A 14280-nucleotide genomic window follows, 5' to 3' on the forward strand; every position below is an offset into this window, starting at 1 on the left:
TAAGTTTTTGTTTTGTGTTATTGCATACTGAATTGAATTTTTATGTTGAGTCAAATGGTAACATATGAATTTTCTTATTTGGCTTATTAATATTGCCTTTTTTGTTTCTGCTTTACAATTTCTATCAAAGATGTTAGATTGTTAGTATGATATTATTTTTAATTTTTAATTGATATTATGAAGGTTTTTTTATTTAATTTTAATATTATATTTAATTTTATTTTTTTAATATAATTGGTAGATCGAACCAAGAAATCCGAGAATATTTAAAAGAATTTCAGATATCCAATTTTTTTTTTGGATCAAAGTAAATTACAAATACAAATGTTTGTTTGAGAGTAGCGGACCACAAATACTTTTCTGGATATTCTCTCCGAGCCCAAAACCTATTTTCAATACGTTTCATGATTGATTTAATATGAGTTATTTGGCTTAATTACTAACCATACCGATTAATCTGATCTATTAATTTAGGGATTATCTACTATTTAAAGTTCTCATTTAAATTTTGGACTCTTTCATAGTTGTTGCTAGAATATATCATGCCTCCTATACAATGCAACCTACCAACTTAAATTAAACCAAATCTTAACCAACATAGATTAGTTAAACCTAACCAGTAACACTTTTATAATATTTTTGGTTAATCTCTTAATATAATTAGATCATATAAAACTGAACCACTCTTAAATCAACAAGTTCCATATCATTCCAGACATAAGAAAAAAAATATCCGACTCATTTACAACGTAAGCATACAAAGACCGTGTATGCTTATGCTCATTGATCTTCCAAAAACCAAATAATTGTGGCATAGACCAACATAGGCTCATGTTCGTATCACTAACTTTACTTCCATATATTTACTCTTCACCTATATCATATCATAACATACACAGTTATGCAAGAACATGATTTTTTTTGGTTCAAACAACCAAATAATAGTGGCATATGGTCAGTAAATTTTTTAAATATGTTTTTTTATATATTACATTTTACGAGATTATGTGTATAAGTTTTTTTTTTGAAAAATGGCATAACTATGTGTATAAGTTAAAAGATAAAAGGTGTGACAAGGTAAATTATTATACTAAAAATGAAAGAAAATTAAATACAAACTAATAACAAGTACAACACAAATTATAACACTATTAAATTCTATATATATTTAATAAAATATTATATATATGTCTAATATGTATATATATATATAAATGTTACACAAAATATATATAATATTATATACACATATTATATATACTATATATTATTAATTGAAATTTGACAAATCAATTTCCGCCCTTTAGGGCGGGTCCTAATCTAGTTTGGATTAAATAAGATAGAATCTATTGTTGTTTTTTCAACATCTGTTTCTATTGACAAATGATTGGTTTGTATTTGTTTAATATATGATCCATCTGTACTGTCATTTAGGAAACTACCCTATACAAGATTACAAGTTTACAACTAAAGCTAATGGAATAATCAAATAACAATTAATATGTCCACGGATTTTCACAGGGGAGCACCGGCAAATGTAAATCATTTTAAACAAAACACAAAAGAAACTATTCACAAAATATTTATGGTGCGAACAAACCGACTGATTCAAGGAAAGAAAACTGAAGCATGAACACAAAGTAAATCGTAGAAATAAGTATTGCACTTAAATAAAATAAATATTGCACTTAAGCCATATCGTTAAATTATTTAAATACGTAAATATGTTACTATAATTAAAACCAAAATCAAAAAATTAATTATTAGTAAATCACGTCACTAAATATATACAAAGAAATGCTGAGATTTGATTTTAAAATTTCCTACCAAAGCAAATTTGGCGTTATAGTTCATATATTGACTCGTAAAAATAGACAGCAAAAAAATTCTCTTAATATGACAAGAATTACATACATAATATATATAGATGCGTGGGTGTATAAAACCCCATTTGCGTATTTGAATATCTCTCTCCTATCTCTTCTGTGCTGAGATGGGTTTAAAGGATAACGTCACTTCTTATGGCTCTGCATTAGTGTTATCGCTTTTTCCGCTTCTTCTTCATCTTCTTCACCAAGCAGAAGGATGTGATATGTTCACGGGACGGTGGGTGAAGGACTCTTCCTACCCTCTCTACGATCCCTCCACGTGTCCTTTCATACGACGCGAGTTCGCTTGCAAGAGAAATGGACGGCCGGATCTCGATTACCCTACTTTCAGATGGCAACCTCAGGACTGCAAATTAGCAAGGTATCATCAATTACTAATCTATATTAGTACTTTCGTTAATTATTTAAATTGTTTTGTTGTTTCAAGATATATTGAATCAAGGTATCATTATGAAATACTAGATTCTTTCTCCGCGCTACGCGCGGAAAAGTGTGTTGATAGTTTATTTCCGATCATATGTTTCAATGTTTGTGTTTGGAATGAGAGTGTTGTGTATTTTTCAGCAATGAGAAAGTTAATGCATTATTTAGGAGTACTCAATTCGGTAAAGCAAACCAATTATAATCGAACCTAGCCGAGATTAAAAAGTGGTTTTAATTTGGTAATCCATAATATACCGCATAGATGTGATTTTTAAGAAACCGTGCTATCCAGAATATTCCGAATATACGTGGTTTACTTAATTTTTTATAATGATTATTTAAATATTTTGTTCCTCCAAAACCTGAGTCATCTGCATTTATTAAATGGAACACACTTATTTACATAGTTAGATATTTATATACTTTGGCCGAAGATATTTTCAAACCCCTAAAATTTTTCTTTAATGTCTCATTCGACATAGGAGTATCCTTCGTGCAGGCGCCTGGACCAGAATACAAACTCTCCCTCCAACATATTTTTAATTTTCGGCCATTTTCCGTTCTACTAATGTATTTTCGGCTATATTTTTAATTTTTGGTTTTACTAAATTTATTTAATTTTTAGTGTAATATAACAATGTTTCGTTAATGATTTAAACATATAGTTTCATTTTCATAAATAATTAATTTATATACATACTATTCATATAAGTAGAAATAAAACGTTGTTTTATTTTTTTTATTGAAAATGTAATACATCATTATTTTTTACACTTCTATAAATTTTGATAATATTTAATAATATTGTTAAATTAAAATTAGATCAATGAAATTTAGTTAATGTATAAAAGGTAAAATCAATTTTTTCTTACTTTATACACAAAACACATATGATAAAACAGAAAATCATAAATGAAACTTATACATATGATAATAGATGTGACTAAAACAATAATCATCCAAATAATTCGTACACTGAATCTCTATCTCTTGAATAGTCTAAGAATATTTGTTTTGGCTTGAAACATCAATAAAAAAATAACTCCACGAAACTTCTAACCATTTTGCTTAAACCAAAAGATAACTAAATAAGTCTCTACCTCTCGTTAGAAACCAGAATGTACTAATGAGTTAAAGCCTGAAACACCGCATACTCTTTTGTATCATATGGCTATTTCGAAAACGCTTTTTCTAGAACGCAGGAAAAAAAGATTCTCATGCATTTAGAAAACCAGAATATACTCATATTTAATTTGAATACAAAAATAACTTAAACAATACCAGTTTCCTGAGCAAGGGGAATCGGTGAGAAGCTTTTGGTTTGAGAAAGGTGTTGGAGATCTCCAGCGTAATAAAATTAGATGGCCTAAGTAAACCTATTGTCCTTTATAAAAACGATATTTGCATATACGTAACTGTGGGAGACTTCCTAAAGTATAAAATCCTCAATATCTTAATTAGTTATTTATTTTAGAAAACACAAAGACACATCATTTTGCCTTACTTAGATTTAGTGAAATTGGTGGTGCTGTTTATTATTTTTATTTTCGTTGGTATAAATCAAATGAAATGTATAAAGATTAATTGCGTAAATTGATTTACCTTCTTTCTCATGAATTTTATTTATTATAATTATAGTTTTATTTATTTAAAATTATAATATATATTTTCACTAAATGATTATTTGTTAACAAAAAGAATAATGTCATAATTTTGGTTTGATTCAAAATAAAATATGAATTATAATGATTTAGAAGCTATTAAATTTTTGGCAATAGATTTAGTTTAAAAAATAAGAAGATGAAAAATTTAAAACCATTTACCAATATTTAATAAATTATGACATAGGTGTTAAGTTTACAAAAAAAATTCTTGATAAGGTGTGAAAAGAAAAAAAAAATTTTATATGTATATAAATAAATGAGGTGTTTTTATTCTTCGTAGACATAACGATTTGTGTTTGTTTGAAAGATGACAATAAATCGTTAATCTATCTTATTAAAACAGAAACATTGTGACTTTTTCTAGGTGGATTTTAAAATTGGACCTACTATTAGATATGATATATTTTCTAATCCTATTAACTAACAATTAATGTTAGTAAATTATTTCCTTATTATATAATAGTCGTACTATATGATATATTCAAAGTGGATTCAAATCAATCTTATTAATCCATTACCTTTTAACCAATTCAAACATAATTATATATCGGATTACCGGGTTTACTGGCTCGACGATCTAAATTGGATTTAAAAATGTTGATTCAAACGCAGTTTTTTAAATAGACAAAATTCTTACATATTAAATATTTGTAATATTGTTAACAAAATTTTGAATCATAAAATATCCCGCGCTTCCGAAGCGCGGGTGATGATCTAGTTTGTTATTAGATAAAATCAACTCATCAACATTGACACTGCCAAAAAAACAGAATAATATTAACACTCGATCCGATAACCGTAACAAAAGCTCCGTCTCTCCGAGGCTGCCATGGATCCGGTGGGTCTCCATGAGAGCACAAAACAGCAGACGTTACACTTTTCACCTTCTCAGCACCACAATTGGTAGCATAACACCGTCGTTCTTATCCCCAGCCTTGAGAGACGCGATCCTGTTACGATGATTGCAGTGAGGAGTGGCTGATTTTTTATAGGTAACTATACATTTTTAGCCTGATTGTGAAAAAGGGTTAATCACAATAGCAAACATAATATTTTTTACATATTTAAATTTAAGAAAATGCAAGTTATAAAATAGGAAAACACAATACTTGCTTGTAAAGGAGGTACCTGCAGTTCACAACTCATATTCATCAGTAAGAAAAATATGCAAAAACAAAGAGTTCAAAAATAGTTTGGATAAAGTTAAAATAGGTTCCTTCGTCCTTCCCGTCTTTGATGTTGCAGATATTGTTGTTGCTCCAGACATTAAATACCACAGTATACTTGTGATTTTTTTTGTTTACTTTACTCCCTCTACTGTTCTTGGTTAAAGACCCTATGTTCAAATTTGTATAAAGATCTTCCTTCATTGTTTCCATGTCAGCCTCTAATTTTGTTTCGTCTCTCATTATTGTTTACTTTAATAAACAGAAGCGTAGCTTTCATTGTATTCATAGTTAATATTTTCCCCACTCCGGTTGAATGAGACATACGTACGTCTCATCTATCTTATTAAAACAGAAACATTGTGACTTTTTCTAGGTGGATTTTAAAATTGGACCTACTATTAGATATGATATATTTTCTAATCCTATTAACTAACAATTAATGTTAGTAAATTATTTCCTTATTATATAATAGTCGTACTATATGATATATTCAAAGTGGATTCAAATCAATCTTATTAATCCATTACCTTTTAACCAATTCAAACATAATTATATATCGGATTACCGGGTTTACTGGCTCGACGATCTAAATTGGATTTAAAAATGTTGATTCAAACGCAGTTTTTTAAATAGACAAAATTCTTACATATTAAATATTTGTAATATTGTTAACAAAATTTTGAATCATAAAATATCCCGCGCTTCCGAAGCGCGGGTGATGATCTAGTTTGTTATTAGATAAAATCAACTCATCAACATTGACACTGCCAAAAAAAACAGAATAATATTAACACTCGATCCGATAACCGTAACAAAAGCTCCGTCTCTCCGAGGCTGCCATGGATCCGGTGGGTCTCCATGAGAGCACAAAACAGCAGACGTTACACTTTTCACCTTCTCAGCACCACAATTGGTAGCATAACACCGTCGTTCTTATCCCCAGCCTTGAGAGACGCGATCCTGTTACGATGATTGCAGTGAGGAGTGGCTGATTTTTTATAGGTAACTATACATTTTTAGCCTGATTGTGAAAAAGGGTTAATCACAATAGCAAACATAATATTTTTTACATATTTAAATTTAAGAAAATGCAAGTTATAAAATAGGAAAACACAATACTTGCTTGTAAAGGAGGTACCTGCAGTTCACAACTCATATTCATCAGTAAGAAAAATATGCAAAAACAAAGAGTTCAAAAATAGTTTGGATAAAGTTAAAATAGGTTCCTTCGTCCTTCCCGTCTTTGATGTTGCAGATATTGTTGTTGCTCCAGACATTAAATACCACAGTATACTTGTGATTTTTTTTGTTTACTTTACTCCCTCTACTGTTCTTGGTTAAAGACCCTATGTTCAAATTTGTATAAAGATCTTCCTTCATTGTTTCCATGTCAGCCTCTAATTTTGTTTCGTCTCTCATTATTGTTTACTTTAATAAACAGAAGCGTAGCTTTCATTGTATTCATAGTTAATATTTTCCCCACGTACGTCTCATCATCATTAGAAAACAAACTCAACGAAAGTAACTCACATCCCATACAAAAACATAACATTAACTTGATCTAAAATAATTTACAGTTCGTGATGAGAACATAAGAAAAAGAAGAACCTAGAAACCAACAAAACATTAAACAAATAAACAAAGTAACATCAAAGCGTATGTTATGTAGAATATGTATCAAGGCACAATCTTGAAGCCTTGTACTTTATCAATCCAAGAGATAAAAGAGTTGTTGGAGTTCCTGAAACCAGGAAAGCCATACTCGTTCCTCTTGTTCATACTATCAATCATTCCTTCAACACCAAGCACAACATCAGTAAAGCACCACACACCAACCTCGTCAAGCTTCTTCTCCTGCAACTGACCTTCACCATCTCCTCCCAAACCTTCTCTTTCCCTTTCATCATCTCCACCAACCCCACATTCTTCCCTTCCTTGAATCCAGACTCCTCGATCCCAAACTGCTCAGCAAGAATCTTCCCCAGATGTGTGCACTTGAAAACATCAGCGGTGCTGCAGTTACACGTTTCGTTCTTGGCGTAAGGATCAACTGTAGCCCAAATCTGCTGCTCAGCAATCAGATCAGCGTCTGACACCGTCGAGAAACCTTCCAACGCCTTCTTGCTCCCGGGAAAACCAAGTTAGACCCTTTGTGCTTGCAGATGGCTGCGTAGCCGCAGAGAGTCCCCACAATGTTCATCAAGCTATACGGAGAGAAGCCGAAGATAGTGTTTGGTCTATGCACAGACCAAGTCACACTCTCTTTCAACTTGATCTCTTCAGAAAGAACATCCTCACGAGTGTAGTAAAAGTTCTCTATCTGCAACCTCGGCATGTCCTCATTGAAAGGCGGCTCCTGACATTCTTGAAACAATTTTAATAAACATATTTGCACTCAGAAGTAAGTGATAACAATGTGAAAACAAACAAAAAAAAAATCTATACTAACCCTGTAAAATAACTGAGAAGATTTGCACACATTTGGCGGCAAGATTAAGTGAGATACACAATCTTGTCAGAGCTACATCGAAACAACAAAACCAGAAATAAATCACATAAGGTCATAGCGAAGATTCTTCATAGATGTAAATAGTGTGGCTATTAGAGGCGTGCTAACCAGGTCAACAGAGGGATGCATGTGATTCTCCTGTACGAAGACAGAGAGTGTAAACCTCATCTCCAGCAGCTCCTACATAGTTCTATAACCTACTCAATCAAAAATCCATGGTTAGATATTAAAACACACAAAACCTTCAGCATCGCAAAGTTGCTTTGTTTCGGTATGAAAACTTTTTGTCAGCCATGAGAGCGATGAAGTCCTCACCTTCTTGAAATCATGAAAAATCTAACTAAAAAAAAATATTCATCACACTTTACAATTGATCAGCAAAAGCAGCGAATAATAATCTACAAACAATAAGATAGAAAAAAAAGTACCAACAGAATCTCTGGTTCTATCGTACCCTTGCCAATCCATTAACTGCATAATCAAAACCATCAGAAACAAAAGGTTCAAACGAATTAAAAAAAAAAAAGGTTCAAACGAATATCTGAAATCCTTACCCGCCTTGGGGTAGGCTTTGGAAGACGTCATGCCTTCAGTAAAATTCAGGCCAAGTTGCTACTTACTCGAAGATTTTGATGGGAACAACTCCATGAGGGTCTATATGCTGTAGTACCATAGAAGGCAGAGAATATGAATTGAAGAGGAAGCAGTGGGAATCTACATTTAAATGCCATGATTAACAACAGTAACAGTATCAATTGGAGTGGAGAAGAAGCGTTACCGGGACAGCTTCGAACCGGAGGTGTTCGATTGGAGAAAACGAACCAACGCAGAAAAAAAAAAAGAAAAAGCTTTAATTTAATGGAGGAGAGGCAGAAGAGATTGACCGTCTCATCTAAAACGTTGTCGGGTTTCTTTTGAACTGGATTTTTGGGCCAAATTTTACATTTCACGGATCGAGTAAAGAAAACAGCCCAACTCCTGTGTGACATGGCAAAAAAACTACTTCCTATTGGACGATTTTCCAGTCCTAGGTGGACAACCTAAATGATGAGATTATTTGCCTTTTAGTATAGTATAGATTATAACACGCACAGACAGCTAATTGCGTTTTTAATTCTAAAATTTTCTTTTACTCTATCGGTCTGTTTTTTTGTTGGAAATTATATAATAAATGAATGGAAATATAAAAGAGTGTGTACATTTTGTCGGTTAAAAATCAATATTCAAAAGTGTGCAGAAATCTTGATTTGATTATATACTTTATAAGAAACTGGAAAATATTTACAGATTGTACATTCCTTTTTGCAAAGCACTTTTGAGTGAGCAGCCAATAGTAAAAGAGAACGCTATTAATTAATATATTTGATTTGCCATAATTGAGTGCTGTGTTTGGGAATCTCTAAAATGCTCTTTTGTCACAGTATGCCAACTGGTGGTTTCGTCGTGAGCCACACGCGCCACCAGTGAGATTACGACAACCCACCAAACTCGCAAGCTTATTACAAAACATAGATTCATTCCCCCACTCATGTGGGTAGGATTGTCAAACAGGTTGTCCCGTCCCGTCCCGACCCGTCCCACGGCGGGCTCACTTCTTTGCGGGTCATTGCGGTTCAGACCCGCGCGGGCTGCGGTCTCCGAATGGTCGTCCCAAGCCCGTACCGCCGAATGCACAGTCTCTTGCGGTCCAGCCCGCGGGCCTTAAACGAAATGCAGTCTTTTTGGTTCTTGATGCTGCTGGCTGCTCCATGACTGCTTCATGACGCCTCAGACTGCTCTATTGTACACCTAAGTTCACATAATAAAAAAACATGAGACATGTACATTGATATAGTTCACATCTTATACATTGTACGTTGTAGCTAATTAGCTAAAGCTTCATTGTGAATATAGACAAAACAAGTTACTAAAGAGTACAAATGGAAAAGAACATGAACATGTATGCAGCGAAGGAGAAGCTTAGGTGGTGGATCTTACAACAAATAAAGCTAAGGCGTTGGATCTATAAGAAGAAATGAAGCTCCAGTGGTGGATAGAAGCAGAGAACAACCTGAAAAGTAAAAACGAGTAGAACTGTTAGACTACGAGAAGCAAAAAAAAAAATACTCCATCTACATAAATCTTTCATTACCTGTGACATGCATGCGGTCACCATCTCTGAAGAAGCCATCGCCGGAGATGGATCTTGGTTTACAGTGGAAAGGGAGCTCATCGAGACTTCGAGAGTTTCGTAAAAGGACTTCTCTCCGGAACCTGCATGTTTGATCTGTATCGTCGTCGCTGGAGCTTATCGCTGTCACCGGAGCTTCATTTCAGTGGCGACTCGTCTCTCTGTCTCTCTCTCACTCACTCACGCTCTCTCTTTTTTCTTTTTCAGATGGCGATGAAATGAAAAGACCAGAGCTGCGGGACTGTAGGTTAACCCGCGGTCTCCTTCGGCCCATCCCGCAAAAGGCCCATCCCGCACAGGTCTTTTCCCGCGAGGCCCGCGACACTGCGGGATACCAAATCCTAGGCCCAAACCCGTCCCGCCACAGGTCTAAACGGGCCTATCCTGCGGTCCAAGCCCACTTTTGACATTCCTACATGTGGGGACACTAACCCAACTTCTTGACGATTTTGCCCTGCTGTTTTTAACGTTAATTCTAATTTATGCCGCTGCCTTAAGACACCACCGTTTAACTTTTTTTTTTTGTAGGTTCAATGGAGTTGAGTTTCTGGAGAAAAACAAAGGGAAGAAGATAATGTTTGTTGGTGATTCTCTTAGCCTAAATCAATGGCAATCTTTGACATGTATGCTTCACTCTTCTGTTCCCAATTCAACCTATAACCTAACCACACAAGGCACTATCTCAACCTTCACATTCCAGGTAATAATGATAACCAATTCTATACTTGTTTTGGCTAAGGTAAAATGTCTCTAGGATAGAAAACCGGGATAACCGAACTAAACCAGAAATGGTTAATGTTTTCAGGAGTATGGAGTGGAACTGAAGCTGGACAGGAATGTGTATTTGGTAGATATAGTGAGGGAGAAGATTGGGAGAGTGTTGAAGCTTGATTCGATCAACGACGGACATAATTGGTCAGAAATGGATACATTGGTTTTCAATACTTGGCATTGGTGGAGCCGTAGAGGTCCTTCACAACCGTACGTTGCGTGTTAAATCAACTAACTCTTCAGTTTGTTTATTCTTAGCTTTAATTAATCACTACAACTTTATGCTCAAAATCAAATTTGTTTGGCAGGTGGGATTATATTCAATTAGGGACTAACGTTACAAAGGACATGGACCGTGTGGCAGCATTTGAAATCGCACTAGGGACTTGGGGAAAATGGGTCGATACGGTCGTAGATACTCAGAAAACTAAAGTCTTTTTTCAAGGAATCTCACCATCTCATTACAAGTAAGCTGTTGTATATTTGCTTGTAGATAGTCAAATAGACTCAAATACACTATTGGTTTAAAACGTTGATATGTTTATTTAACAGAGGAGCTCTATGGGGTGAACCAACGGCTAAGAGTTGCGCAGGGCAGACAGAACCACTTTTGGGGACAACTTACCCAGGAGGATTGCCAACAGAAGTTGGAGTTTTGAAGAGAGCACTCGGGAAAATATCGAAACCGGTGACTTTGCTAGACATTACAATGCTTTCATTGCTTCGCAAAGATGGCCACCCTTCGAGTTATGGTCTAGGCGGCCAAACCGCCAATGATTGCAGCCACTGGTGTCTCTCTGGGGTGCCTGATACTTGGAATGAGATTCTTTACAATTATATGCTTTATTAATAACAACACTACATAGAATATTTTAGCATATTTGTTATTCTGTTGGATTCTACATTTGAATCTGAATACAAAGAGATATATTTCTTATTGGCAATGTGGTAAAAAGAGATATTTTTAATGCTTCAATTTTGATTACTTTTCAACGGGAACTAAATTTATTTCAACTAAATTACATAAACTATCGAACTTATAAAATCAGTATTGACCAAAATGAACAATCTTCAGAGAGGTAAGGTTGAGAAAGGGGATGATGGTGTATGGCCCAAGTAAGTAAATCGGACAATGTGAATTCGTGTAAAATAAACAATCCAGGATATGACAGCAGCTAAGCTCAGATACACAACAAGAAACAAATCAATAATCTTTCATTACAGTAGACAATTCTTTATCCCTTTTTTTTGGCTCTGAAACTACAAAAACATAAGTAATCTCCCACCAAGGCAAAGGCTCAAAGGGTACTACTTCTCATGAGGATGTGATTTTATTTTTTTCTAGAAGCGGAATGGAGTTTCAGGTCCGTACTTGTTGTTCCTCATATTGAAATGATCAAACTTTGAACTATTACTGTACTCTACCGGCTTCACCGTATCTGATGCTGCTGTTGTAGTCTTTGGTTCAGCTGTCTCGGTTGTTGTCTTATCTCTATGGCGACGCCTTGATCGCTCTTTATGAACCTTTGGTGGTGGTGCAACCTCTCCCGAGGCGTAAAACTGGGCATACTCCTGCCGTTTTGATGAGGACCGATGGTGTTTGGATGATGGATCTTTTGTTGCACTACTTGACCTCGTCTTCGAGGTCTTATGTTCCGGGTAACTGTCACTGGATTTAGGCAAGTGGGCATGTCGGGATTCAGAGACTGGTGCTGGTGCAGTATGCCTTTGGACTAAAGGTGGTCCCTGTTCCTGCTCGTCTTCAGGCATTTTGAGTCTATCTTTTAGTGGCCTTAGATTGGAGCTGGTTTTGAATCGGGCTGGGAGTAGGTTGCTGGTCAAAAACTCGAGTGCGAGCTTGCAGAGATCGATAAGGAGTTGCCCAAATGATGGCCAGCCAGGTTCTTCCTTGGTTGTTGTTGTTGTTGTTGTTGTTGTCTCAAGGACAGGTCGAGAAAGTTTCTCTTTGCCTGGTTGCTCCTCTTCAAAGCTCGCTTCTGACTGTAATATTAAAAAAAAAACAGAAACCTTCGCTTTATGGCTAATGAGAAGTGAACAAAAAGAGAAGAAACTGAAACTTACCGTCTTAGAGACAAAAGAATGTCCGAAACCTTGCTGCAGCAAACAAGTAGCGTAACCAATGACAACAGCACCAATAACCAAGAGGATATCTGCACAAGAACAGCGTTACTAAAGCAAAGTGTTCAAAAAATGATCCTACGTAAGTTCTTACCAGTAGAAGAGATAGAGCTAGAGTGATACTCGCAGTCCTCTTCAGCAAGGGAGATCTGGCGAAGAGCAGCGTTACCTCTGTCAATAACCAGCAAGGAGCAAGTAGGACGAACATAAACAAGATCGAAGTCGTTGGAGAACTTAGCATCCTCGCTTGGTCCATCTCTGAAACCAGCTACATTCGATTTCCCTCCAGCTATTGTAGTAACACCTATTAAAAAAGAAAGAAAACGTTCCAGACCTCTCAGCTTGATTCAAGAGTTACTCTCATATATATAAATAAGAGAAGTTTGAAGACAATACCAGAATCACCAATCTTACGGATGGCGAGATTCAAAGTATCAGCGACATAAACGTTGCCTCTATCATCCATGGTTACACCTCTGGGGTGATTGAAACGAGCTTCGTTTGGTTTACCATCAGCATGTCCCGTTTTACCTTGAAACGATCCAGCCACCAATCTTCCCCTGCTGTCTGCCCGTTACAAACAAAAGTCACAACAACACTCCAACACTTAACATACAGAACATGAATAGGATAAGTGTAGTAACAAACTATAGGAATTAAAATGAAGATGAATATAGACTAACAGTGAGACAAGGGAGGAGTGATTTTGATGATGTTGCTGTTAACTTCATCAACAGCATAAAGCTCTCCATCGTCAGAGACACGAATCTTGTAAGGAAGGGAACCGATCTCGTTTCCTTCCACAACGGTTTCGACCAAGTAACCATTCTCAAACTGAACTACATTAGCGGTATCTACACAAAAAGGAAGCAGACAGACCGAGAAAACAATAATAATTATACATCAAAATGAATCTTCCTTAATAAAAAAAAAAATAAACAAATTGAGTAATAATTATTACCTGAATGGGAGGATGTTTTAGAGGATGATGAACCTGTAGTCCACTTGAGAACCGAAGACATGTGCTTTATCAACGATCCTGCTTTCAATCAACAGCAGAAGTTATCATTTAAATATCCCTAGAATTGGAAACTATCGAATTGATTACTAATAATAGATTTAAAACTGGATAGGAGAGTGAGTGAGTGAGCAGAGCACCCAAATGAACTGATGATAAAAGAAAAAAAATATCTATTGTTAATTGTACCGGCAGGGACAGCAGCTTGAGCTTGAAAAGGGAAGCTGTGAAGAAGAGTAAAGAGCAACAAAATCTTGATAGAGCTTAGAATCTGAGAATCTCCCATCTCTTTCCTATAGAGCTTGTACAAACTATGTTCGAATCGAATCCTAGTGGAGGCGATTCACATATTCCAAGACGAACTGATAGAATGAAAACCCAATTTGCAGATTGAGTACAGTTCCTTTTTTCTTTCTCTTTTTCAAATTGTTTTTTCTTTTTTCCTTATGGAAATTACCTTATTGGTCATGTCTTTAAATGCTTCATTACTCTTCCCCATTACTAGGCCTTTTGTAGGACCCAATTACT

General features: G+C 35.2%; 2 protein-coding genes and 1 long non-coding RNA gene across 9 annotated transcripts; 1 reads left to right on the plus strand and 2 right to left on the minus strand.

Annotated features, from left to right (window-relative positions):
• Positions 1 to 1256: 1256 nt before the first annotated feature.
• Positions 1257 to 11577, plus strand: LOC108861387 (protein trichome birefringence-like 41). Of its 2 annotated transcripts, XM_056985798.1 has the most exons (6): positions 2118 to 2250; positions 10032 to 10242; positions 10353 to 10524; positions 10630 to 10805; positions 10904 to 11062; positions 11148 to 11571. In XM_056985798.1, coding segments are annotated over exons 2-6 (807 nt in total). In that variant the 5' UTR covers positions 2118 to 2250; positions 10032 to 10240; the 3' UTR covers positions 11446 to 11571. The 2 variants fall into 2 exon arrangements, with proteins under 2 accessions (XP_056841777.1, XP_056841778.1); XM_056985797.1 differs by lacking the exon at positions 10032 to 10242 and having other exon boundaries at positions 1257 to 2250; positions 11148 to 11577.
• On the minus strand, positions 6858 to 8554 carry LOC108861079 (uncharacterized). Of its 3 annotated transcripts, none has more exons than XR_008934267.1 (6): positions 8433 to 8554; positions 8209 to 8315; positions 8083 to 8125; positions 7763 to 7851; positions 7595 to 7666; positions 6858 to 7501 (listed from the first exon to the last, which is right to left on the minus strand). It is a non-coding gene; the product is annotated as an uncharacterized LOC108861079 (long non-coding RNA). The 3 variants fall into 3 exon arrangements; XR_008934268.1 differs by having other exon boundaries at positions 8209 to 8368; positions 8433 to 8549; XR_008934269.1 differs by having other exon boundaries at positions 7441 to 7509.
• A 150-nt stretch (positions 11578 to 11727) lies between the features above and the next one.
• LOC108805145 (uncharacterized) lies at positions 11728 to 14196 on the minus strand. 4 transcript variants are annotated; one of them, XM_018577113.2, is made up of 7 exons: positions 13942 to 14196; positions 13696 to 13776; positions 13418 to 13588; positions 13131 to 13301; positions 12829 to 13038; positions 12678 to 12766; positions 11728 to 12623 (listed from the first exon to the last, which is right to left on the minus strand). In XM_018577113.2, the coding sequence occupies exons 1-7, from the start codon at positions 14036 to 14038 to the stop codon at positions 11937 to 11939; spliced, it is 1506 nt and encodes a 501-aa protein (XP_018432615.1). In that variant the 5' UTR covers positions 14039 to 14196; the 3' UTR covers positions 11728 to 11936. The 4 variants fall into 4 exon arrangements, with proteins under 4 accessions (XP_018432615.1, XP_018432619.1, XP_018432617.1 ...); XM_018577117.2 differs by having other exon boundaries at positions 11728 to 12596; positions 13696 to 13773; positions 13942 to 14195; XM_018577115.2 differs by having other exon boundaries at positions 13696 to 13773; positions 13942 to 14195.
• Between the last annotated feature and the right edge of the window lie 84 nt (positions 14197 to 14280).

The sequence above is a fragment of the Raphanus sativus genome, chromosome 5 (genome assembly GCF_000801105.2).
Source record: "Raphanus sativus cultivar WK10039 chromosome 5, ASM80110v3, whole genome shotgun sequence".
NCBI lineage: Eukaryota > Viridiplantae > Streptophyta > Magnoliopsida > Brassicales > Brassicaceae > Raphanus > Raphanus sativus.